Genomic DNA, 26,427 nt, shown 5'->3' on the forward strand with positions numbered 1-26,427 from the left:
TAATAATAATAATAATAATAATGCTAGAACCGAAGTCATCGCATTTATCTTGCTCTTAATTGTATTAATACTTGCACTGTGATCCTTGAAATGTATTTTTGTCTACGACTGTCAGCTGGGTGGAGTAGCGGTTAGGGCTCTGGACTCTTGACCGGAGGGTCGTGGGTTCAATCCCAGATGGGGGACACTGCTGCTGTACCCTTGAGCAAGGTACTTTACCTAGATTGCTCCAGTAAAAACCCAACTGTATAAATGGGTAATTGTATGTAAAAATAATGTGATATCTTGTAACAACAGTAAGTCGCCCTGGATAAGGGCGTCTGCTAAGAAATAAATAATAATAATAATAATAATAATAATAATAATAATAATAATAATAATAATAATAATAATAATCAACCTAGTTGCCCTTCTGTGCTTATACACACTCCAGAACAGACACATACTGTACAATTAAAGTTGTCTGCAGGTAGTTTATTTCATGGGTTTTTTTTTTATTTAATTTTTTTAATAAATTTACAGTCCGGCAATACTGTACATTGGACGCCTCTGAATTCAAAGGAGAGCCCCTCAGAGACATTAAACATGTGAAAATAAAGGCCGGTTTAAATTTCCTGTGTTTTGCTCGTTTTTAAAACATTTTTAAACTAAACTGATGTTGTACCAGCATTCAAACTTAGGTATCTGATTTAGATTAAAATACTATTGAACCGTCTCGTCTCGGGAGCTGTGGCGGGAGATTAGCGAGACAGCTCGAATTTAATTTAGTAGATCTGTCAGTTTTATATTGTAAACTCATCATAAAAAAAAAATATTAATTAAATAACGTTGCTCTTTTATTAAAAGGCCTACAATGTGTTTTTAAAATCACTGAAGTAAACTGTAGTGTTTCGGCGTGGGATTCTGCAGTAAAATTGGGTGGTTGTTTTTATAAGGGCATGTACGTATCGCAGTACAGAAATTAGACAAAAAGTATTTTACAGGGGTATACAAAATAAATAAATAAATAAATAAATAAATAAATAAATAAATAAATAAAAATGAATCGGCACTTCTTACACTGCCTGGTGCATCATGGGAACAATTCGGTTGCCACGGAGATAAAAAAATAAAGTCACAAAATTAAACTTACAAACCACAAATGTCACTGTTTCGCCTTTTAAAAAAAAAATATGTATTATTTATTTTTTAAAGCGGGGGGGTTTACAGTTTATCGCGTCCAGGGTGGCCCCCCTCCCGTGTGGTGTTTCTCTCTCTCTTTCTCTCTTTCTCTCTCTCTTTCTCCTCCGTTTTGTTAAGAAATAACACAATGGTTGCTTTTGTTAAAAAGGGTCATTTTGAATCAGAATTGACAATTGCAACCAGAGAGGGAGGGAGAGAGAGAGAAAGAGAGACTGAATGGCGCTCTGCTCAATACTGGAGGAACAACACAAAGACATACGCGCTGTGTTTAATTAATGTTTGATATCAGATGCACCGCTACATTATTTCTCTCCTCGATACTAGCAACAAAAAAAAACAGGGGCGGAGCTGTTTCATTTCCTCTGTGAAAAACGAGAGAGGGAAGGAGGGGGGGTCCTGAATTGTATATGAAAAGGCGTCATTGTAACCCAGCTTGCAAGCTCGCTAGCTCGGGGAGTCTGCAATACTAATGCACGGAGACCGGGAGCAATGCAATAATATATACGAGCAAATGTAATGTAAAGACGAGGGCTACCCTTTGCAGGGGTGCATTAAATGCAATATTATTAGTATTGATATGTGCGTGCGCGGTTATTTATATTTCAAAGCGACCGTGCCGTTTGTAAAGGGAAGGCACACACACGACTCCAAAAATGCTGCAGTTTCGCGTCTCATCAACCTACACAGGAGTAATAATGAGGATCGGCTGTGAAATATGCAGAATTGCTCAATGGTTAATGGATATCCATCCTTACACGAACAACACGGCTGTGAATATATGAGAGACCCGAACAGGCAATGGGTAAGCTGCTTTTAAATGCGTTTCTCATGATTATTATTATTATTATTATTATTATTATTATTATTATTATTATTATTCAACCACTCGTGCGTGTTGCAATATCGTGTCGCGACAATGTGTGGTCGTGTCGCGATTCTGTAGCGGTTGTATATAAAATAAACTGGTTGGCAAATTGATGATTTGTGAAAATGAAGCCCAGCGGTAATTTCGGTGTAGGTTTTTCTGGGTTTTTTCCTGTGCTGTCAACGTGAAACGGCTAAAATAATTACTGTAGCGTTAAACTAAGCTACCTTGAGGAAATACACGTAGACGTATATTTATATTGTCACTGTATCGTTGTGTTTTGTATTTATCGATGATAAAATGCAGAGGGCGCCGGAGTTTACCTCAGCTGTAGAGTTCCGCAGCGCCTGTATTTATTATGAGCCTGTATGCTTCCTATTCTGCAGACTGGAAGTAGTTTTATATCACCCTGTTGTTGTTTTTTTTTTTGGTCATAAAGCTCGGTCCTGGATCTTTCTTTCATTTTTGTCTGAGGTGTGAGAGGCTCGGAAGCTGTGTTGCTGTTTTTCCCCCTCAGATATTTCTGTCTATGCTGCTGTTTCGGAGAGATTTCTCAGGGAAACCCGTAATTTACATGAAAACAAATATACTATAAACACGACCCAGCCTTTAATAACCCTACAGCACCTCATTTAAAAGCTAGAATGACAAATGCACCTTTTTTAAAAAAAAAAATACGTATTATTTAAACATTTAATTCTACAGCATCGCTCGATCTGTGTTATTTTTTAGTGTGACGCGTATTATGCTGTATAAGGCAGACCTGCATTCATACACAGAAACACACAGCGCACAGACTGAATATATGAAGAATTATGACCACTTTCTTTTATGCTCTGTATAATCCATGTAGTTTACTATATCCTTAACCTATATCTTAATCTGTGTCTAATCCAATTCCATACAATAAACCACACACAATGTTACAGTGTGTAATACAAGTCCAGAGAGGTCATGTTAAGGTTATACAGTTATTATTTATTTCTTAGCAGACGCCCTTATCCAGGGCGACTTACAATCGTAAGCAAATACATTTCAAGTGTTACAATACAAGTAATACAATAAGAGCAAGAAATACAGTAACTTTTGTTCAAGTGTGACAAACCACAATTCAATAATACAGCAGATAATAGTGATAGTTACATCAGGATATGATTAAATAGTGATAGTTACATCAGGATGTGATTAAATACAAAGTACTACAGGTTAAACACTTGGCAGATTACAGTATTCTGAAGTACAGGATTAAATGCAGTAAAATAGGGGGCAGATAAGAGCAAAATAAAGCACATTTAAATGAAGGGTGATAGTGTCCCAGGATACAAACAGAGGAGTTCTACAGGTGCTGTTTGAAGAGGTGAGTCTTGAGGAGGCGCCGGAATGTGGTCAGGGACTGGGCAGTCCTGACATCTGTAGGAAGGTCATTCCACCACTGCGGAGCAAGGGTGGAGAAGGAGCGGGCTCTGGAGGCAGGGGAGCGTAGCGGAGGTAGAGCCAGTCTTCTAGTGCAGGAGGAGCGGAGAGGTCGAGTGGGGGTGTAGGGAGAGATGAGGGTCTGGAGGTAGCTGGGTGCAGACTGGTCAAGGCATCTGTAGGCGAGTACAAGAGTCTTGAACTGGATGCGAGCGGTGATCGGGAGCCAGTGGAGCGAGCGGAGTAGTGGAGTAGCGTGGGACAATGCCACAGTTCTGCCCCACCTAGAATACTGTGTGCAGTTTTGAGCCTTTCACTCTATAAAATATATTATTACACAGGAGAAGGGCAACTAGGCTGATCCCAGGACTGAGTTACAAAACCTACGAGGACAGGTTAAAATCTTTTCAGCCTCGAAAAAAGCAGGGAGAGAGGGGACTTGAAAATCAGACATGGAATAAAGTGAACCGAGACTTCAAATTTAAGAGAGGAGAACAAGGGGCATCGATGGAAGCTGAGTAAAAGGAAGTTTCGAGCAGAAGTTTGGATAAACTTTGACACAGAGGGTTATAAATGCATGGAATAGCTTACCAGGTTCAGTGGAGGATCTAAAACACCCCTATTGCCCTGTCGACACCCCTATTGCTTCTCCTGTGTGTGCGTTTTGTGATTTTACACTCTTTAGTGTTTCAGCCTTCCTGTCTGCATTCTAGGCCTGGCAGGTTTTTGAAGAGTGTTTTGAAGCGCCCTCGTTCATCTCTGGTCATAACTGCCAATGCATTTTTATAAAGAACATAAGAAAGTTTCCAAACGAGAGGAGGCCCCATTCAGCCCATCTTTGCTCGTTTGGTTGTTAGCAGCTTATTGATCCCAGAATCTCATCCAGCAGCTTCTTGAAGGATCCCAGGGTGTCAGCTTCAACAACATTACTGGGGAGTTGGTTCCAGACCCTCACAATTCTCTGTGTAAAAAAGTGCCTCCTATTTTCTGTTCTGAATGCCCCTTTATCTAATCTCCATTTGTGACCCCTGGTTTGTTTTTTCAGGTCAAAGAAGTCCCCTGGGTCGACATTATCTATACCTTTTAGGATTTTGAATGTTTGAATCAGATCGCCGCGTAGTCTTCTTTGTTCAAGACTGAACAGATTCAATTCTTTGAGCCTGTCTGCATACGACATGCCTTTTAAACCCGGGATAATTCTGGTTGCTCTTCTTTGCACTCTTTCTAGAGCAGCAATATCCTTTTTGTAACGAGGCGACCAGAACTGAACACAATATTCTAGATGAGGTCTTACTAATGCATTGTAAAGTTTTAACATTACTTCCCTTGATTTAAATTCATCACAATATATCCGAGCATCTCGTTGGCCTTTTTTATAGCTTCCCCACATTGTCTAGATGAAGACATTTCTGAGTCAACATAAACTCCTAGATCTTTATCATAGATTCCTTCTTCAATTTCAGTATCTCCCATATGATATTTATAATGGATCAGGAAACCGTCAACGTTTCCTGATCAAGAGGCATTGTGGGATATTTGTACCTGTGGTTTTTAAAACAGGTGTTCATTTGTCATGCTGTTGTCACAGATCTGGTGTTTTGAAAAAGCACTTAGGGAAGTATGATTATCATAATATCTGGTTTCGGATGAAGGCCAGTTGTGTTCAACCCAACCCAGGTTCCCTTTCCTTGGGTACAGCCTACGCACATGACAGTCAGGATTTTGCCAGCGCTCCAGATAAGAGTTAGACTCATCGAGTCGTTTACTGTCCCATTTAGACACTGTGTGAGGCTTCACCTTGAAGTCATGAGTGCTGATCTGATTCAAACATTCAAAATCCTAAAAGGTATAGACAATGTCGACCCAGGGGACTTGAACAACCTGAAAAAAGAAACCAGGGGTCACAAATGGAGATTAGATAAAGGGGCATTCAGAACAGAAAATAGGAGGCGCTTTTTTACACAGAGAATTGTGAGGGTCTGGAACCAACTCCCCAGTAATGTTGTTGAAGCTGACACCCTGGGATCCTTCAAGAAGCTGCTTGATGAGATTCTGGGATCAATAAACTACTAACAACCAAACGAGCAAGATGGGCTGAATGGGGCCTCCTCTCGTTTGGAAACTGTCTTATGTTCTTATATAATCCTGACTTCAATGCTGTCTTATGGGGTATGCCTCACCCTTGTGTTTGAATTGTAATGCTACGTTTGAATTGCTGTACAAAAACTTGCTCTAACCATCAAAACCAAAAAAAGAGCAATTATTCTTATTTGCTTAATTGAACACAAACAATAACACGGAAACGTCTTTTAATACCAAAAGAAATTTCTCAGTTTGTTTGCCTGGCCTAGAAAGTCTGTTGCTAGGTTACAGCATTGGTCATTTCAGGTGCTTCCCTATGCTTTACCAGACCTCTCTGTGCTTTACAATGCTTCCCTATGCTTTACCAGACCTCTCTGTGCTTTACAATGCTTCCCTATGCTTTACCAGACCTTTCTGTGCTTTACAATGCTTCCCTATGCTTTACCAGACCTCTCTGTGCTTTACAATGCTTCCCTGTGCTTTACCAGACCTCTCTGTGCTTTACAATGCTTCCCTGTGCTTTACCAGACCTCTCTGTGCTTTACAATGCTTCCCTATGCTTTACCAGACCCCTCTGTGCTTTACAATGCTTCCCTATGCTTTACCAGACCTCTCTGTACTTTACAATGCTTCCCTGTGCTTTACCAGACCTCTCTGTGCTTTACAATGCTTCCCTATGCTTTACCAGACCTCTCTGTGCTTTACAATGCTTCCCTATGCTTTACCAGACCTCTCTGTACTTTACAATGCTTCCCTATGCTTTACCAGACCTCTCTGTGCTTTACAATGCTTCCCTATGCTTTACCACACCTCTCTGTGCTTTACAATGCTTCCCTATGCTTTACCAGACCTCTCTGTGCTTTACAATGCTTCCCTGTGCTTTACCAGACCTCTCTGTGCTTTACAATGCTTCCCTGTGCTTTACCAGACCTCTCTGTGCTTTACAATGCTTCACTATGCTTTACCAGACCTCTCTGTGCTTTACAATGCTTCCCTATGCTTTACCAGACCTCTCTGTGCTTTACAAGGCTTCCCTATGCTTTACCAGACATCTCTGTGCTTTACAATGCTTCCCTATGCTTTACCAGACCTCTCTGTGCTTTACAATGCTTCCCTATGCTTTACCAGACCTCTCTGTGCTTTACAATGCTTCTCTATGCTTTACCAGACCTCTCTGTGCTTTACAATGCTTCCCTATGCTTTACCACACCTCTCTGTGCTTTACAATGCTTCCCTATGCTTTACCACACCTCTCTGTGCTTTACAATGCTTCCCTATGCTTTACCACATTCGAAACTTGCTGTTTCTGCGAGATTCGGCTTCACAGTGTATCACAGCAGCATAGGCTACAGCGAAAACATGAACCCCTTTTTTTCGTGGCAGAACGTGGACGTTGGAATCAGAGAATTTTACAAAACTTAGGTACTTTTGCAGTGTTCCGTCTCTATCTAACCAAGCGCACATTTTAAACATAATGTGTGTACTGTAAGACTTAAATCATATTGAAGAGAAAAAACATCAACAAACAGCAGACAGAATCATTGAAGAAATAAATTATTTAGATTTTTTAATCTTTTCGCTGTATAAAAATGTTACTGGGTTGCATAATTGTTGAAAAAATAAATGGTTCTGTTTTTTTATTGTTATTTTGCTATAAAACAACACTTACATACAATAGAAACATCTTGCATGTGTTTGAATTCATGGCTGTTGATGCAAAAAGGATATCGCTGCTCTAGAAAGAGTGCAAAGAAGAGCGACCAGAATTATCCCGGGTTTAAAAGGCATGTCGTATGCAGACAGGCTCAAAGAATTGAATCTGTTCAGTCTTGAACAAAGAAGACTACGCAGCGATCTGATTCAAACATTCAAAATCCTAAAAAAGGTATTGACAATGTCGACCCAGGGGACCTGAAAAAAGAAACAAGGACCAGGGGTCACAAATTAGATAAAGGGGGCATTCAGAACAGAAAATAGGAGGCACTTTTTTACACAGAGAATTGTGATGGTCTGGAACCAACTCCCCAGTAATGTTGTTGAAGCTGACACCCTGGGATCCTTCAAGAAGCTGCTTGATGAGATTCTGGGATCAATAAGCTACTAACAACCGAACGAGCAAGATGGGCCGAATGGGGCCTCCTCTCGTTTGTAAAATTTCTTAAGTGCTATAGAGGCATTAAACAGCAGATTTTCTGCACAAATTTCATTCAAAAACAACCCCAGTGCTGTGTTGTCCGCCATCTTGAAAGATCTCTCTTCGTAACACACTTCAATAAAAGTTAACTTGCACAGTTCCACGACAGAACACTCCTTGCCTTTTGAACACAGCCCTGTCTCCGAAGTCCCTGGACTTTTGTAAAGTGAAGCCGCTTAGCAGAACCTCCCACCAGATTATAATCGGTTTATTATTGTTTGACAATTTCAAAACCTGGGATTTCGCCCCGGGGCTACAGTGCAAAACTGCCTTATCGTAGCATCTTTCTGCTGCGTTAAACTTGTAGAAGAGATTCCAAACACAGTATGGCACACAGCTCTGGATAAAAGTTTAGTATTGATACCTGAGTCTGGGATCTCCAGGGGCTTAAGAATGCTGCAAGTCTGGTTTTACTGTTGTAGCCTTTATCCTACCTGACAATAAACATAAAATCAGATTACAAAAGAGATGACGTGGAGTTTCTTGGCACTGTGTTTGTGAAGCACAGTCGGCTGTGCCCCTGTTTGCTTTGGAAGCTCGTTGCTTTGAGTTGCAGAGCTGGGAATCGACGCGGACGGTTGAGGACATGGCTTGTTTGACTTTCCGGTGGAGGTGAGCTTTGATTTCTCTTAGGGGGTGAGGGAGCAGTTCAGTCTCTGTGCCTCAAGCCTGTCATAAGAACTTAAGAAAGTTTCCAAACGAGAGGAGGCCCCCATTCGGCCCATCTTGCTCGTTTGGTTGTAGCTTATTGATCCCAGAATCTCAAGCAGCTTCTTGAAGGATCCCAGGGTGTCAGCTTCAACAACATTACTGGGGAGTTGGTTCCAGACCCTCACGATTCTCTGTGTAAAAAAAGCGCCTCCTATTTTCTGTTCTGAATGCCCCTTTATCTAATTTGTGACCCCTGGTCCTTGTTTCTTTTTTCAGGTCCCCTGGGTCGACATTGTCTATACCTTTTAGGATTTTAAATGCTTGAATCAGATCACCGCGTAGTCTTCTTTGCTCAAGACTGAATAGATTCAATTCTTTGAGCCTGTCTGCATACGACATGCCTTTTAAACCCGGGATAATTCTGCTCGCTCTTCTTTGCACTCTTTCTAGAGCAGCAGTGCTGTACGAGGGTGGCTCTTAAAGGGGATGTCTTCTGGTGTTGTGGTGTGTGTTAAAGGGGATGTTTCATGCAGACTGGGATAGTAAACTAGAGAAGAGAATGCGAGAGAAAGCGATTCTCTCTCTGCGAGCCGCGTGATTTTATATAGGAGAACCAAAAGCGATGGTTTTCAATGAAGACGGTCACGCGCAGCCACAGATTGTGACGTAACCTACCAACAGCCAATCAGGAAAGAGTAGGAGGTTCCTTCACTTTAATTTCAGACTTCCTGGCGTTGTACAATACAGCAAGTAGTTAGCAATATATTAATAAAAATTATGCAGAATGGTGGGCTGTGGGTGTACAGTGAATATGAAATACACTTAATTATGTAAATTAGGTCATATATATAATTTTGTGCTAAACTGCACATTGAAAATAATTCTGCACCTGCTACTATAACAAGCATTTTTTTTTTGATAAATTAACTGCATACAGAGTTTTAAAAGATAAAGCAAAACGTTTTATTTGGTCTACATATATTATATTTTAACAGTTTTTTTTAACAAAATTAATACAAAACGAGGGGGGGTGGGGTTACAATTTAGGTTTTATAAAAAAATATTTCTGATGTTTCGCTCCTCAGTTTTTGTCTTCAGTTCTGTCAAAAGTGTTTTATTTTCCTGCTGGTATTTACTGTATGTTGCTCGGCAACCAAAATCCACAGTACCTGCAGCTGTGACGTAACAACGGACTGTCCACTGAGTTTACCCTGCCCCTGGGCACGCCCCTTCAGTGTGATTGGATGGATGTCCAGTCTCTCTCTCCCCTCTCCTCTCTTACTCTCTCTCTCTCTCTCTCCCCTCCTCTCTCTCTCCTCTCTCTCCCCTCCTCTCCTCCTCTCTCTCCCCCGCTCTCTCTCCCCCGTCCTCTCTTACTCTCTCTCTCTCCTCTCTCTCCCCTCCTCTCCTCCTCTCTCTCCCCTCCTCTCCTCCTCTCTCTCTCCTCTCTCTCCCCTCCTCTCTCCCCTCCTCTCCTCTCTCTCCCCTGCTCTCTCTCCCCCGTTCTCTCTTACTCTCTCTCTCTCTCTCTCTCCCCTCCTCTCTCTCCTCTCTCTCCCCTCCTCTCCTCCTCTCTCTCCCCTCCTCTCCTCCTCTCTCTCCCCCGCTCTCTCTCCCCCATTCTCTCTTACTCTCTCTCTCCTCTCTCTCCTCTCTCTCCCCTCCTCTCCTCCTCTCTCTCCCCCGCTCTCTCTCCCCCATTCTCTCTTACTCTCTCTCTCCTCTCTCTCCTCTCTCTCCCCTCCTCTCTCTCCTCTCTCCCCTCCTCTCCTCCTCTCTCCCCTCCTCTCCTCCTCTCTCTCCCCCGCTCTCTCTCCCCCATTCTCTCTTACTCTCTCTCTCCTCTCTCTCCTCTCTCTCCCCTCCTCTCCTCCTCTCTCTCCCCTCCTCTTACTCTCTCTCCTCTCTCTCTCTCTCTCCTCTCCTCTCTCTCCTCTCTCTCCCCTCCTCTCCTCCTCTCTCTCCCCTCCTCTTACTCTCTCTCCTCTCTCTCTCCTCTCTCCCCTCCTCTCCTCCTCTCTCTCCCCTCCTCTCCTCCTCTCTCTCCCCCGCTCTTTCTCCCCGTTCTCTCTTACTCTCTCTCTCTCTCCCCTCCTCTCTCTCCTCTCTCCCATCCTCTCTCTCCTCTCTCCCCTCCTCTCCCCCGCTCTCTCTTACTCTCTCTCTCTCCCCTCCTCTCTCTCCTCTCTCCCCTCCTCTCTCTCTCTCTCTCACCCCTCTCTCTCCCACCCCTCTCTCTCTCCCCCCTCTCTCTCTCCCCCCTCTCTCTCTCCCCCCTCTCTCTCTCCCCTCTCTCTTTCACCTCCTCTTCCCCCTCTCTCTTTCTCTATCTCCCCCTCTTTCTCTCTCCCCTCCTCTTACTCTCTCTCTCCCCTCCTCTCTCCCACCCCTCTCTCTCCCCCCTCTCTCTCACCTCCTCTTCCCCCTCTCTCTCGCTTCCCTCTCTCTCCCCTCTCCCCTCTCTCTCACCTCCTCTCCCCTCTCTCTCTCTCTCTCTCTCTCCCCCTCTTCCTCTCTACCCCCTCCTCCTCTCCCCTCTCTCTCTCTCTCCCCCTCTTTCTCTCTACCCCCTCCTCCTCTCCCCCCCTCTCTCTCTCTCTCTATCTCTCTCTCTCTCCCCCCCTCTTTCTCTCTCTCCCCCCTCCTCCTCTCCCCCCTCTCTCTCTCTCCCCCTCTCCAATTCAATTCAATTCATTAATGCTTTATTGGCATGACGAGAGCGCTCGGGTATTGCCAAAGCTTTTACAATACAAAACAGAAATAATAAAACAGAAATAAAATGACAGAACATAACAAACGCAAAAGCCATTGTCCCCTTCCCTATGAACAATATAACTACCTCCCTCCCTCCCTCCTCTTTCCATTCCACCCTCCCTCCCTCCCTCCCTCCTCTTTCCATTCCACCCTCCCTCCCTCCCTCCCTCCTCTTTCCATCCCATTCCAATCTTCAGAAAAGACCTTTTTCTTTTCAGACTTGGAGAACACGTTGAAGGGATAGTTAAATATTTATCACCGTCTTCTTTCTGTGACGGGGAAAATCTAACTCGATAATGTTAAAAACAGAACCAGGACTCTGGTGTTTGTCTAAGATGTTTTGATGCTGGGTTTGTAATTCGTAACAGCTTCATTTTTTATTGTACTCTAAAAACAGGAGGAGTGGCAAACACTATTGCAGCAGCAAAGGTCATTCAAAATGATCTCGACAGCATTCAGAACTGGACAGACGCATGGCAAATGACATTTAATAGAGGAAAGTGGAAGGTGCTGCATGCAGGCAATAAAAATGTGCATTATAAATATCATATGAAAGATACTGAAATTGAAGAAGGAATCTATGATAAAGATCTAGGAGTTTATGTTGACTCAGAAATGTCTTCATCTAGACAATGTGGGGAAGCTATAAAAAAGGCCAACGAGATGCTCAGATATATTGTGATGAATTTAAATCAAGGGAAGTAATGTTAAAACTTTACAATGCATTAGTAAGACCTCACCTAGAATATTGTGTTCAGTTCTGGTCACCTCGTTACAAAAAAGGATATTGCTGCTCTAGAAAGAGTGCAAAGAAGAGCGACCAGAATTATCCCGGGTTTAAAAGGCATGTCGTATGCAGACAGGCTCAAAGAATTGAATCTGTTCAGTCTTGAGCAAAGAAGACTACGAGGTGATCTGATTCAAGCATTCAGAATCCTAAAAGGTATAGACAATGTCGACCCAGGGGACCTGAAAAAAGAGGACCAGGGGTCACAAATGGAGATTAGATAAAGGGGCATTCAGAACAGAAAATAGGAGGCGCTTTTTTACACAGAGAATTGTGAGGGTCTGGAACCAACTCCACAGTAATGTTGTTGAAGCTGACACCCTGGGATCCTTCAAGAAGCTGCTTGATGAGATTCTGGGATCAATAAGCTACTAACAACCAAACGAGCAAGATGGGCTGAATGGACTCCTCTCGTTTGGAAACTTTCTTATGTTCTAATTCCGTCTCACTGTGTGGGTGGGTGGGTGTGTGGGTGTGGGTGTGTGGGTGTGTGTGTGGGTGTGGGTGTGGGTGTGTGGGTGTGTGCGTGTGGTTTCTTACACTAATGTTTTAGTTCACAAGCTTTCCTGAAAATAGTCCTGGTGTTGACTTGCTGTTCAAATGGTACAAAGCAGTGTGCAGATTTATCACAAAAACACACACACACTGACACACGCACGCACACACACACACACACACACACACTGACACGCACACACACTGACACACGCACACACACTGACACACGCACACACACACATCCAACCACTGAGACACACACACACACTAACACACACTGACCCGCACACACACACACACACACAGGTACTGACACACACACACACACACACACTGACCCGCACACACACACACAGGTACTGGCGCACACACACAGGTACTGACACACACACACACACACACAGGTGCTGACACACACACACACACACAGGTGCTGACACACACACACAGGTACTGACCCGCACACACACACACACACACACAGGTGCTGACACACACACACACACACACACACAGGTGCTGACACACACACACACACACACACACACACACAGGTGCTGACACACACACACAGGTACTGACCCGCACACACACACACACACAGGTGCTGACACACACACACACACACACACACACACACAGGTGCTGACACACACACACACACACACACACACACACACTGGCTTCAGAAACCTCAGATGCTTCCCCTGGAATCATGTCTCCGTTAGTGTTTGGATACAAAGTCCAGTTTGGTTTGTGTGCCTTTAAAACGATTAGGTAAATAAAAGTGCTGTGAGATAAAACAAGCGTGCGTAATCACAAGAGGAAACGAGAACACAGCCTCCCACTGCAGAGACAAGCCGCTCAGCAGAACACGCACCTTACTGTGTTAATAGATCTGTAGCCTCATAACAAGTTGTTTTTAAGCAGTTGAAAATGGTAGCACCCAGCTGGCTCGTAAAGGAGCACCAACCATTGGATTTGGCGACCATTTATTGATTTTTTTTGGCCCTGTGTATTTCTATCTTGGAGCAAATGCAGTTTTTACCCCCACTAGGAGCTGAGTGTTGTGGTGTAGCAGCTTAATGTTTCCCCACTGGTGTAGCTGATGCATTGATAGTTAACCCTTCACAGTCTCATGTTTTAAAAGTATTTTATTCCCAGTAAAACGGGTTTAAAAGTCTCTGCAGATCAACAGGACTCTCAGTACTGCTTCTCCAGCCCCTCTCCTTGTTCTCTGTATTTTTCACATACCTCTTCATAGTCGTGTGTACCGATAAATCATCTCCTGATCGCTCGTTTTATCACCAAACTCCTCGATCACGCGATCCGAGTCGTTATTTTATTACTGTAACATCTCAAAACGCTCTGCAGATGTCTGTGATGTTCTCTGAGCACTGGATGCAGAAGCAGCTGTCTTGTTTGTGGTCGTGGTATCTATGTGGTGCTGGGGCTGTGTGTATTGCTCAGATCCGCCCTTTTTTTGGCTTCCTCTTTTGTGTTTTGATAGTTAACGCTTTCTCTCTGGTGTATTGAAGCTGTTAAAATGCCCACTAATAAAAACCTTCTTTTAATTTGCTAAACATTTACCACAGTAACAATTTGAACCATAGGGCTGTGATGTTTGCAGTTTTAGCTGTCTTGTTATTTATTAACTAACAATAAACAGTGTTTATTGGCTGGTTTGTTAATTATTAATATTTATTTCTTAGCAGACGCCCTTATTCAGGGCGACTTACAATTGTTACAAGATATCACATTATTTTTACATACAATTCCCCATTTATACAGTTGGGTTTTTACTGGAGCAATCTAGGTAAAGTATCTTGCTCAAGGGTACAGCAGCAGTGCCCCCCCCCCCCCACCTGGGATTGAACCCACGACCCTCCGGTCAAGAGTCCAGAGCCCTGACCACTACTCCACACTGCTGCTCATTTGTAACTAGCTTGCCTAGATCACAACACAGAGACGTTAACGATGAACTGCCCTGTCTCTCCTGTCCTCGTGTGTTCTGCAACACATCGCTGGATCACAGCAGTAAGGATTTGAGAAGAATTGGATCCGTCCGGAAAAGGCAGTCGCTTGGGACAGCATTGCAACAGAGAAACCAGGGAGTTCAAAACCCCTCGGGAATACAGGAAGTCTGAAACATCCGGAAGTCTGAGAAATGAGTTTCCAGTGGATTTAAGAAATGTGCATGCCTGCTATCTACACCCTCAATCCAGAGACCAATACAAGGATACAGCACAGTCATGCAATACTCAATACTGTAAATTGATAAAAGGCTGCTTTTAAGTTACTGTCGAAATTGGAACTGAGGAACAAACACAGATTTAAGCAAATATTAAAACCTGTTTGTCTGCCTGCATTATCAGCCTCTTGTATTTGGCTGGGTGAGTGATTGTACACTTCCTGTTGAAACGGGGAGTCAGTTTAGTGTTTGTAACTCTGTAGTTCGGCTGCGTTTGCTTGATATGGTATCTCTGCTTCAGTGCATCATACTCGGAGCTGTGCGATTTGAAGGAGAGCTGGCTTAGAGTTTTATCAATTTTATTGACCTAACTATGAACAACAAATCTTCAACCATGGAGATGCTTTTCCTCAGACACAGGCTTGTGGGTTTTTGTAGCCAGAAGTACAGAAGCAAAGAGGAGGCTGGGTAATACAGTGGTGAGACCGCACTAGAGTACTGTCCAATTCCTACTCAGCAGATTACCAAAGGGACACTGTGGACCTAGAGAGAATCTGACAAAGGACATCGAGACTAATCCCGGGCTTCGTGGACTGAGCTCCAAAAGAGGCTGAAAGAATTCAGCCTGGAACAAAGAATTAGGGGGATGTGATCGAAGTCTTTAAAATCTTAGAAGTAATTGATATTGTTAACTCAAACCAATACTTTATGCGCGGCACAGAAACCAAGGACCAGAGGACGCAGCTGGAAATGAAGTGGAGATAGACTCAGGACAGAGAGAAGGAGACTCATCTTCACACACAGAGTGGTGAGGGTGTGGAATGGGCTGTCTAGTCATGTTGTTGAAGGAGACTCTTCTTCACACAGAGAGTGGTGAGGGGGTGGAATGGGCTGTCTAGTCATGTTGTTGAAGGAGACTCTTCTTCACACAGAGAGTGGTGAGGGGATGGAATGGGTTACCTAGTCATGTTGTTGAAGGAGACTCTTCTTCACACAGAGAGTGGTGAGGGGATGGAATGGGTTACCTAGTCATGTTGTTGAAGGAGACTCTTCTTCACACAGAGAGTGGTGAGGGTGTGGAATGGGCTGTCTAGTCATGTTGTTGAAGGAGACTCTTCTTCACACAGAGAGTGGTGAGGGGATGGAATGGGCTGTCTAGTCATGTTGTTGAAGGAGACTCTTCACACAGAGAGTGGTGAGGGGATGGAATGGGTTACCTAGTCATGTTGCTGAAGGAGACTCTTCTTCACACAGAGAGTGGTGAGGGGATGGAATGGGCTGTCTAGTCATGTTGTTGAAGGAGACTCTTCTTCACACAGAGAGTGGTGAGGGTGTGGAATGGGCTGTCTAGTCATGTTGTTGAAGGAGACTCTTCTTCACACAGAGAGTGGTGAGGGGATGGAATGGGCTGTCTAGTCATGTTGCTGAAGGAGACTCTTCACACAGAGAGTGGTGAGGGGATGGAATGGGCTGTCTAGTCATGTTGTTGAAGGAGACTCTTCTTCCCACAGAGAGTGGTGAGGGGATGGAATGGGCTGTCTAGTCATGTTGTTGAAGGAGACTCTTCTTCATTTGAATATTCCAGTTTTAATATGAAACGTGAAAAGTGTGAAAATACAAGAAAAGCAAACTCTGAACCAGGAGTAATGTCAGGAAGTGTGAACGATCTTAATGTAAGCTGTTCGGCAGTCTCTCTAACAGGTGTGCTGTGTGATGAGCCAGTGGGTAGCAAGGCAGGGCTAGAACTTGTTTTACAGCTTCACTTTTTTGCCCGTTTCGGCTGACGCGTTGGTTCAGAGTGCTTTATCACACCGTTGTATTGAAAAGCTACCTGTTTGAGTGCATTTCTGTGAAGTCTAAGGATATACACACAAGCTGGGGTAGGTCTTCGTACATCTTCTCTATTGCAATACATGTGAAACACGTTGCTGATGTCGGTCTATTTTTGGTGAGCCTTTGATATTTTGTCGATGCATCAGAAATGAAAAGTGGCCTGTGTGATATCTGTGCTTTACTAACAGGATGTGTGTCTGTGTGCTGTGTCATATCTGTGCTTTACTAACAGGATGTGTGTCTGCGTGCTGTGTGATATCTGTGCTTTACTAGCATGATGTTGCTTCTCAAACCTACACATTTTTTCAGCGGTTATGTGTGTATTGAGTGGGAGTGGGAGTGGGGGTGGGGGTGTGGGTCAACTTAACCTATTGGTTCTCAAATTGGGCATTGGGACCCCTTGGGGGTGTCACGAAAAGGTCACAACCCCTCCACCTCAAACAAACTTACATGTATGCAGTTATTCTTATTAAAAATAAGGGGCAGTAGTGTGGAGTAGTGGTTAGGGCTCTGGACTCTTGACCGGAGGGTCGTGGGTTCAATCCCAGGTGGGGGACACTGCTGCTGTACCCTTGAGCAAGGTACTTTACCTAGATTGCTCCAGTAAAAACCCAACTGTATAAATGGGGAATTGTATGTGAAAATAACATGATATCTTGTAACAATTGTAAGTCGCCCTGGATAAGGGCGTCTGCTAAGAAATAAATAATAATATTATTATTATTATTATTATTATTATTATTATTATTATTATTAATAATAAAAATAGCATTTTTAAACTGATTCAGAATACTACAATATATTGTTATTGAGATGTTTTGTTTCTACAATAGCGTATCTAGACTTGGTACTGCAGTACAGTAAAGGTGTATTTTCAGTAGTGGGTTCAGATGTAAGTCTCTGTAAGAGGAGCCCAAGAAGACAGACGTTTGAGACACTTTAAATGAGGGCTGTGAATTTTTAACACATGTTAACCCTTTGTGGTCCGTTCATTCAGCGCGTCAGGCGTGTCGGGTCCAATTTATTTTCACACACGCTGTTTATTTTAGACGCGCTGTTTAAAAGTATTTTATTTCACAGTAAAACGGGTTTAAAAGTCTCTGCAGATCAACAGGACTCTCAGTACTGCTTCTCCAGCCCCTCTCCTTGTTCTCTGTATTTATCACATACCTCTTCATAGTCGTGCATACCGATCAATCATCTCCTGATCGCTCGTTTCATCACCAAACTCCTCGATCATGCGATCCGAGTCGTTATTTTATTACTGTAACATCTCAAAACGCTCTGCAGATGTCTGTGATATTCTTTGAGCGCTGGATGCAGAAGCAGCTCTCTTGTTTGTGTATGTTCGTGTTATCTATGTGGTGTCGGGTCAGTATTCATGAGATACGCCCCTTTTTTCAGCTTGTCTCGACTCCTATCAGTCTCACTCGGCCATTGAATGGTTTTCTCGGCTTTTTCCGGAGAAAAAACGACTAGAGGCCTGTTTTTTGCGTCTTTTTGATGATGTCGGACAGGGTCCAACATTGGACCGGAGAGGGAAGATTGTGATGTCGGACCAGGTCCCACATAGGACCGCAAAGGGTTAATCCACTGTCTTGTCCCGCTCAGCATACCGGGACTCATGTCCTGCTTCACCATTGTAATACACTTGGATTGAATAAGCATTCATTCATCGCGGAAAGGATATAAAGTGAGTCACATGATTATGTAGCAAAGCACTCAAACTGAAGGACTTGTGAATGGGAAGTTTATTTTAAAAAACCAAACAAATAAGCACCTTTTTCTGATGGTTCAGTGGATAGAAAGAGGGTTACTTTGTATCTTCTGTCAAAGTGAGTTCCAGTATCACAGAAGGGCATCCAGTCTGACCATCAGTTTCGAAATTGGGGTTCACTGCAAACCCATGAACGATACTGCAAGTCTCTCCAGCGCTGTCGGGTGCTGCAGACAAGTTAACATTGTAGCTTTGTTTTATTTCAATAACCACATTTATTAGTGGGGCTTGCGAAGCAAGAGTTCCAACTTTAAATCTTCAACCTCCTTCTTCTTCATATTATTATTATTATTATTATTATTATTATTATTATTATTATTATTATTATTATTCTTTGGCACGCTACTCCTCTTACACCGTTTAAGCTACAAACGCCGTTCAAACTTTCAAACGTGTAGACCGGTCTTGAAGAGTGTGCTTGTGTACAACTTTTTGATATCTTTTATACTTTTTAAACTATTAAGTTTTTGTCCTTTTTTTGTCCATCTTCATTCACTTTAATGGGACTTTTTCCCCCATTGTTTAAAAACTCCCAGACTTCCAGCATTATATTTCCTGTAAACGATGTAACTTTTGACACAAATCAGCTGCTTTGAACACTTTCACAACAAGTAAGACAAAAAGTGAGCGTATACGGAATCTTCCTCTACTTCTCTGCTATTCAAATCTGAAATCAAAACAGAAATAACTTTTACCAATCAAGAGGTACACCTGTTTTAGTAACCGCATCAACTAAATTTTCTCGAACTTTTTATAAACAACTGAAATTTTGACCACTTTCCCAACAAGTTAGACAAATACTTAGAGGAAATGAAATCTTCCTCTACTTCTCAACTATTCAAATCTGAAATCAAAACAGGAATGGCGTGTACCGATCAAGAGGTGCAGCTGTTTTAGTATCCGCATCAACTTCTTTCAGGAGGCTGCTTCCCGCTGTTGAATTAACTGCCATAGAACTTTGAGAAATTTCAAATTCTCGCACATTCTAAGCACGAGGCAATCGGTAAACAACGTGACTTTTGACACAAATCAGCTGCTTTGACCACTTTCCCAATAAAGCGAGCCCCACAACTGTACTGGTAAAGTTACCATCTAGTTTATAAACAATATTTACAATTGTGGAGGACATAACCGTTACTCAGTGAATGTTTTGTTTTATTAAGGCAATTTGAAGTCGTTTTTAATAATTTAAAATTATTCTTGACTTAAACAGCAATCTCTCTCTCTCTCTCTCCTCTGTGTCTGTCTCTGTCTGTCTCTCTCTCCCTCCCCCTCCCTCTTCCTCCCCCTGTCTCTCTCTCCCCCCCTCTCTCTCATCCTTCCCCTCCCTGTCTCTCCCCCTTGCCCTCTCCCTTCCCCACCTCTCCCTCTTCCCCTCTCCCCTCCCTTTCTCCCTTTCTCCCTCCCTCCCTCTCATTCTCTCCCCCTCTCTCCTCTCCCTCTCCCCCTCTCATCCTCTCTCCCCTCCCTCCCTCTCCTCTCCCTCCCTCCTCCTCTCCCCTCTCCCCCTCTCTCATCCTTCCTCTCTCCTCTCCCTCTCCCCATCTCTCTCCCCCTCTTCCTCCATCTCTCTCATTCTCTCCCCCTCTCCCCTCTCCCCCTCTCTCTCATCCTTCCTCTCTCCTCCCCCTCTCTCCTCTCCCTCTCCCCATCTCTCTCCCCCTCTCTCCCTCCCTCTCATTCTCTCTCTCATCCTCCCTCTCCCCCTTTCTCTCTCCCCCTCTCTCTCTCTCTCTCTCTCTCTCTCTCCCCCTCCTCCCCTCTCTCTCCCTCTACCTCTCCCCCTCCCCCCTCTATCTCCCTCTCTCTCTCCAGGATGAAAATGCGACGTCACAGAGTGTTCTTGTTGTGCACGGTGGGTCTGTGTGTCATCTCCTTCCTGCATTACTACAAGGCCCTGCACTACGTGTCCCTCCTGCGAGAGCTGTCCGCCCCGTACCCCAACATCAAGTCCTTCATCATGGCGTCGGGGTTCTTCTGGAAGGACGGGGACTCCCCCCTGGCCAGCGTGGAGCCCGAGCAGGCCCCCGAACTCCTGCGCACCCCCCTTTACGACATCCCGCTGGCTCACCACCTCCACGCCCAGAGAGAGGAGAATGAGCCAGCGCTGGGGTTCAAGGAAACCAAACCAGTGGATCCGATTCCAGTAGAGCGAGGAGACGCCCGGCTTCCACGCCCCAAACAGGAGGTCTGTTTATTTATTTCAGAGTCTGCGTTAACTGTGGCTTTACAAGCTTCAGTTTTGTTTAATGTTTAGATTTTGTGTGGGACATTGTACTGCAGTATTATACTTTGATTTTAGCATTGCAGACTTTTATACTTCAAAATACAGTATAATAGTAATAATAATAATAGTAATAATTACACTATGTAACACAATTTTTGTTCCTGGGTAGTAAGTGTTATTTCCTAATTGCTTATGCCTCAAAAGTATAGAAAATGGCTATTATTCCCCACAAACTTTGCTTTTGTGACCAGGACAGTGATATTTTGAAATTTACCTATTTCCAATGAGAAAACGGGCGAATTTGTGTCTTTTCGTTCACATAAAGTCAGAAAAAAACAACATATGAATCCAAATTAACATGTATTTATACTAAAGTAATACAAAAATGACTACAAAAGATTTAGAAGTGAGTAGTTTTTCGAGATTTACGATTATACTGTAAATCACTTTCACGAATCAGCCCCCAAATGTAGTCTCCCATCATGTTCTCGTTATACTGTCCTTGGTAGCGGAGTTCAAAGTCCAGTATATCCTGGTGGAAGCGCTCGCCTTGCTCCTCCGAGTACGCTCCCATGTTCTCCCTGAATTTATCAAGATGAGCATCAAGGATATGGACTTTGAGGGACATCCTACAGCCCATTGTGCCGTAGTTCTTCACCAGAGTCTCAACCAGCTCCACATAGTTTTCGGCCTTGTGATTGCCCAGGAAGCCCCGAACCACTGCGACAAAGCTGTTCCAAGCCGCTTTCTCCTTACTAGTGAGCTTCTTGGGGAATTCATTGCACTCCAGGATCTTCTTTATCTGTGGTCCGACGAAGACACCGGCTTTGACCTTTGCCTCAGACAGCTTAGGGAGTCTTGAAGGTACTTGAAGGCTGCCGACTCCTTATCTAGAGCTCTGACAAATTGTTGGGGTCCACCAGACAAATTGTTGGGGTCCACCAGTGGCTCCCACTTGACGTTGTTCCTCCCCACAGAGAACTCGGTCCGCTGTGGCCAGTCCCGCCTGTGGTAGTGCGCCTTGGTGTCCCTGCTGTCCCAAAGGCAAAGATAGCAGGGAAACTTGGTAAAACCGCCTTGGAGACCCATCAGGAATGCCACCATTTTGAAGTCTCCTATGACCTTGATGCCATCTCAGAAAAATGCAGATATGTATCCACTTAGGCAGCTGGAACTAAACTGAACTGGTGGGCTTAAGGCCCCTGTATGTATACTACTATTTATATTACTGGAAAGTTCTAGAAAGTTCTAGAAGTTACTCCAAGTTTACTCAGCACTGAATCTATCTGGAATGTTCTGGAAAATAGGTAAATTTCAAAATATCACTGTCCTGGTCACAAAAGCAAAGTTTGTGGGGAATGATAGCCATTTTCTATACTTTTGAGGCATAAGCAATTAGGAAATAACACTTACTACCCAGGAACCAAAAATAAATAAAAAATTGTTACACGGTGTTAATAATAAGGAGAAATCTGTTGCCCATCTACAGCTATGGTCAAAAGTTTAGCACCACTTAGAATTTTAAGAGACATGTTTGAAAAAAAAATAGAGTAATTGACATAATTTTGATCTTTTATCTAACATCATGTAACCAAAGGAACTACAAAATGATATCGCAAAAGTCTACTGGAAGCCATAATAGTGGCACAGTATTTCACGTGCTTTCGAAATGTCACGTTTCCATTTTTATTTTTTTTGTCATGAAGTATAGGGGAAGCCACACAGCGTTGTGTAATTCAAGAGCTTAACGTGACATTATTCAGCAGGTTTCATTCGACTTTCTGAAGCAAAATGAGTTCATTTACGGCCAGAGCCTCGTTCTCAATCTCAAAACGTTTTTTTTTAAATTGCCACATTCAAGGCTGAATCAGAAACTGCATTTCAGGAACCTTGAAAACCACACTTCCCAGTTCCCATAATAATATAGAACTGGCTGTGCCGAACCGCAGCGGCTGCAGACAGGCTCAAAGAATTGAATCTGTTCAGTCTTGAACAAAGAAGACTACCTGGCGATCTGATTCAAGCATTCAAAATCCTAAAAGGTATAGACAATGTCGACCCAGGGGACTTTTTCGAACTGAAAAAACAAACCAGGGGTCACAAATGGAGATTAGATAAAGGGGCATTCAGAACAGAAAATAGGAGGCACTTTTTTTCACAGAGAATGGTCTGGAACTAACTCCCCAGTGATGTTGTTGAAGCTGACACCCTGGGATCCTTCAAGAAGCTGCTTGATGAGATTCTGGGATCAATAAGCTACTAACAACCAAACGAGCAAAGATGGTCTGAATGGGGCCTCCTCTCGTTTGGAAACTTTCTTATGTTCTTATTACCACTTATCCTCTTCCCAATTCTTATTGTATACTGCTGTACGCATATTCAGTCGCACCACCACTTCATCATACTGACCTGCAGCTCTAGTTGGTCATATGTGGGTAGCAGTGTGGAGTAGTGGTTAGGGCTCTGGACTCTTGACCGGAGGGTCGTGGGTTCAATCCCAGGTGGGGGGGACACTGCTGCTGTACCCTTGAGCAAGGTACTTTACCTAGATTGCTCCAGTAAAAACCCAACTGTATAAATGGGGAATTGTATGTAAAAATATGTGATGTCTTGTAACAATTGTAAGTCGCCCTGGATAAGGGCGTCTGCTAAGAAATAATAATGATGATGATGATGATGATGATGATGATGATGATGATGATGATGATAATAGTAAGCCATGGCAGGGGGTGTACGTTACTCCTGTTAGTTGAGAATGGGATCTAATACTTTTTCAACTTTTCAGTTTGGATTTGAGGAAAAGAAAGCATGCTTTTTAGAAAAAAAAAATCTAAATCAAAACCTGCTAATAATCTTTGATGAAGGCTGGGAAATATCTGAGCACTGAAACATCTCCATTCCTCCGCAGGTCTTAAACCTGGATCCCAACGCGCAGCCTCCTGTTGTGGACGTCTCTGAGAGGCAGCGGCAGAGAGCAGCCGCCCCCCATCCGGGTGCTCCGGAGGCGATCTCCGACCTGCACAGGAGAGCCTTCGTCCTCCGAGACCAGCCAAACACCTACTTCATTCGCACCAAGGCCGGAGCCCGCTGCTTCCGCCAGGGCACAGAGACGGCAGAGAGAGAGGGGCACAGCCCTGTCGCCAAGCCAGTGCAGCGCCAGCTGCTGTTCAAGGAGGAGGAGCAGGAGGGGGCCACAACGGGCCCCAGGCTCCCGAAAACGAAACGCGGTCGGAGGTTGGTGAGGTGTGTGTGCCGGCCCGGCTGGCACGGTCCGTACTGCGGGGTGCCCACGGTGGTGCAGCACTCGAACCTGCCCACCAAAGACAGGCTCACCCCCAGGGAGAAGCCGCGGCGCACCATCAACGCCATCAACGTCAACCACGAGTTCGACCTGCTCCACGTCCGCTTCCACGAGCTGGCGGACGCCGTGGACGTCTTCGTGGTCTGCGAGTCCAACTTCACGGCCTACGGCGACCGCAGGCCTTTGCATTTCCTGAAGCAGCTTCTGAACGGCACCTACGACTACGTCCGACACAAGATCCTCTACGTGTTTCTGGACCATTTCCCCGACGGTGGGCGGCAGGACGGCTGGATCGCGGATGATTACCTCCGCACCTTCCTGACGCGCGACAGCGTCCGGCGGATCCAGGGACTCCGGCCGGACGACGTCTTCATCATCAACGACGCTGACGAGATCCCGGCCTACGAGGGCGTCCTGTTCCTGAAGCTGTTCGACGGGTGGACGGAACCGTTCGCCATCCACATGCGCAAGTCCCTGTACGGGTTTTTCTGGAAGCAGCCCGGCTCTCTGGAGGTGGTGTCCGGCTGCACGGTGGCCATGCTTAGGGCGGTTTACGAGACAGACGGAATCAAGCTGAGGCGACGGGAGTACTACACAATGCCGGGCTTCCGCGCCTACGAGAACGAAACAGGGCACATCCTGGTGCAGTGGTCCCTCGGCAGTCCCGTACACTTCGCGGGCTGGCACTGCTCCTGGTGTTTCCGGCCCGAAGGGATCTACTTCAAACTGGTCTCCGCTCAGAACGGAGACTTCCCTCGCTGGGGGGACTACGAGGAGAAGAAAGACCTGAACTACATTAGGGCCCTGATCCGTACGGGAGGCTGGTTCGACGGGACGGTGCAGGAGTACCCTCTGGCCGACCCAAAGGAGCACATGTACGCCCCCAAGTACCTGATGAGAAACTCAAAGAAGTATCAGTACATGTTGAGAAACCCGTACAGAAGGGAGGGAGGGGGGTGAGGCACGGGGGTGAGGCACGGGGAAGGGACACAAGCCCACCCTTAACAAAAAGAACAAACAGACACTCCCCAGAGAGACGAGAAGTGTCTGGTAGAGGAATCTGAGGGGGTGGGGGTGGGGTTTAAGACGGATCCGAATTCTAAATTCTTTTGAAGGGTTCAGAACCGCCAGGCGTGTTTGTTTCAATTCTTGTGATCTTCTCCGTCAACTTCTGTCAGTTTATAACTAGACTGAGAAACCACTGATAGAAAGAGGCCTCTATGGAGTTTAGATTCAGAACCAACACAACTTAACTAGTTGAGAATTACTAAATATTACAGCATGTTATCATTCAAATACCCCATTCAGATCATAGATTTCGCTTCAAATAAAAACTGACAGCAGTCTGTCTTCGTGAAACTGAAACCACAAACTCAGTCCGTTTTTATCTGCTGCTTCTATGAGCAAGGAGTCCTGGAAATTCAGGTAGTCCCTCGACATGACCAGAGATAGTAGGCTGAAATCAAACGAAAGAGGTGGAGTTGACTACTCCTGTTATATCTCTGAAGTAGTTGCTGGAATCGACATCACCACAGTGCTGAGGGTAGCGAGAGAAATGAAGGAACCGTTTTTTTCAACAGCTTGCTCTCTCCTCAATTCTAGATGCGGAACGGTACGCGGATCCAATTCAAAGTCCCTTATCACAGATGTCTCCAAACTCCAGGCTTGTGTGAAATGATCAGCACACAGCAGCTTCAGCCCTCGACAGTCGTTCTGGGATCTTTAGATAACGTTGGGTAGCAGGAGTCTCCATCGGAGAAGCTCACAGTCAATATTGAAACAACGATACACTTTGGAACTTTGTCCGGTGGAGTTGAGCAACTCTGGTAAAGGGCAGTCCAAAACAAACAGCTTGCATCAGTTAAGAGGTGAAGGGATCGCAGATTTTGAAGTTGCTTCTCAATGGATTTAGTTGACTTCTGGTTTGCTTGTATAGACACAGGAAGTTGATTGCCACACCCCCCTTAACTTTTTCTCTCCTGGATTTAATGGGTATCCCACAATCAGATTCTGTTGAAAATTACCTTCCGTTGGCCCATTTTGAACTTCCTGTGGAAGCAGGCACTGTTGACATGCCAGTTTGTGTACGTCGACCAGAAGCATTGTTAAGGGGTGATTTCAGCGGCATGACTTGTTTTCCTTGACAACGTGGGCTTTTCACAAGATCTGAATTCACTTTAGAAAATGAAGAGACGGTCTCCGACGAAAGGGAAAATTAAATTAATTTCCTTGTCGTGTTTTTAATTTTCTGTTTCATACTCTGAGTGCTTCTCTACTGATGATTCTGTTTAGATTTGCTGGTCGTTCTCAGTCCAGTGAAAATGCTTCAGTGCTGAATGATCTTCAGCGTACAGCTGTGGGCAAAAGTTCTGAATCGCCTACAGACATAATTACAAAAAAAAAAACTATGAACATCATTTAGCTCTATCATTTAACGTCATGTAATCAAAGAAACTACAAAACGAGATCGCAAGTCTGTATATGGAAAACTATGTGGAATTCAAGAACATTATTCAGCAGGTTTCATTCAACTTTGTGAAGCAATATTAGTAAATTCTGTTGGGTGATGGGAAACTGTTTGACCACAGCTGTATAAGGCTTTTCAGAAGCTGTGTTTTTTGCTGGGATAGTTATTAAGTCTGATAAATACCCTTAACAGTTTCCCCACAGTA

General features: G+C 44.3%; 1 protein-coding gene across 1 annotated transcript; it reads left to right on the plus strand.

Annotated features, from left to right (window-relative positions):
- The first annotated feature begins 1,346 nt into the window (after positions 1 to 1,346).
- LOC117432850 (beta-1,4-mannosyl-glycoprotein 4-beta-N-acetylglucosaminyltransferase-like) lies at positions 1,347 to 26,113 on the plus strand. The gene is made up of 3 exons (XM_059016063.1): positions 1,347 to 1,984; positions 20,043 to 20,415; positions 23,363 to 26,113. Exons 2-3 carry the CDS (start codon positions 20,044 to 20,046, stop codon positions 24,713 to 24,715), a joined length of 1,725 nt encoding a protein of 574 aa, XP_058872046.1. The 5' UTR covers positions 1,347 to 1,984; position 20,043; the 3' UTR covers positions 24,716 to 26,113.
- Positions 26,114 to 26,427: the final 314 nt, after the last annotated feature.

Source organism: Acipenser ruthenus, chromosome 52 (assembly GCF_902713425.1).
Source record: "Acipenser ruthenus chromosome 52, fAciRut3.2 maternal haplotype, whole genome shotgun sequence".
NCBI classification, from domain to species: domain Eukaryota; kingdom Metazoa; phylum Chordata; class Actinopteri; order Acipenseriformes; family Acipenseridae; genus Acipenser; species Acipenser ruthenus.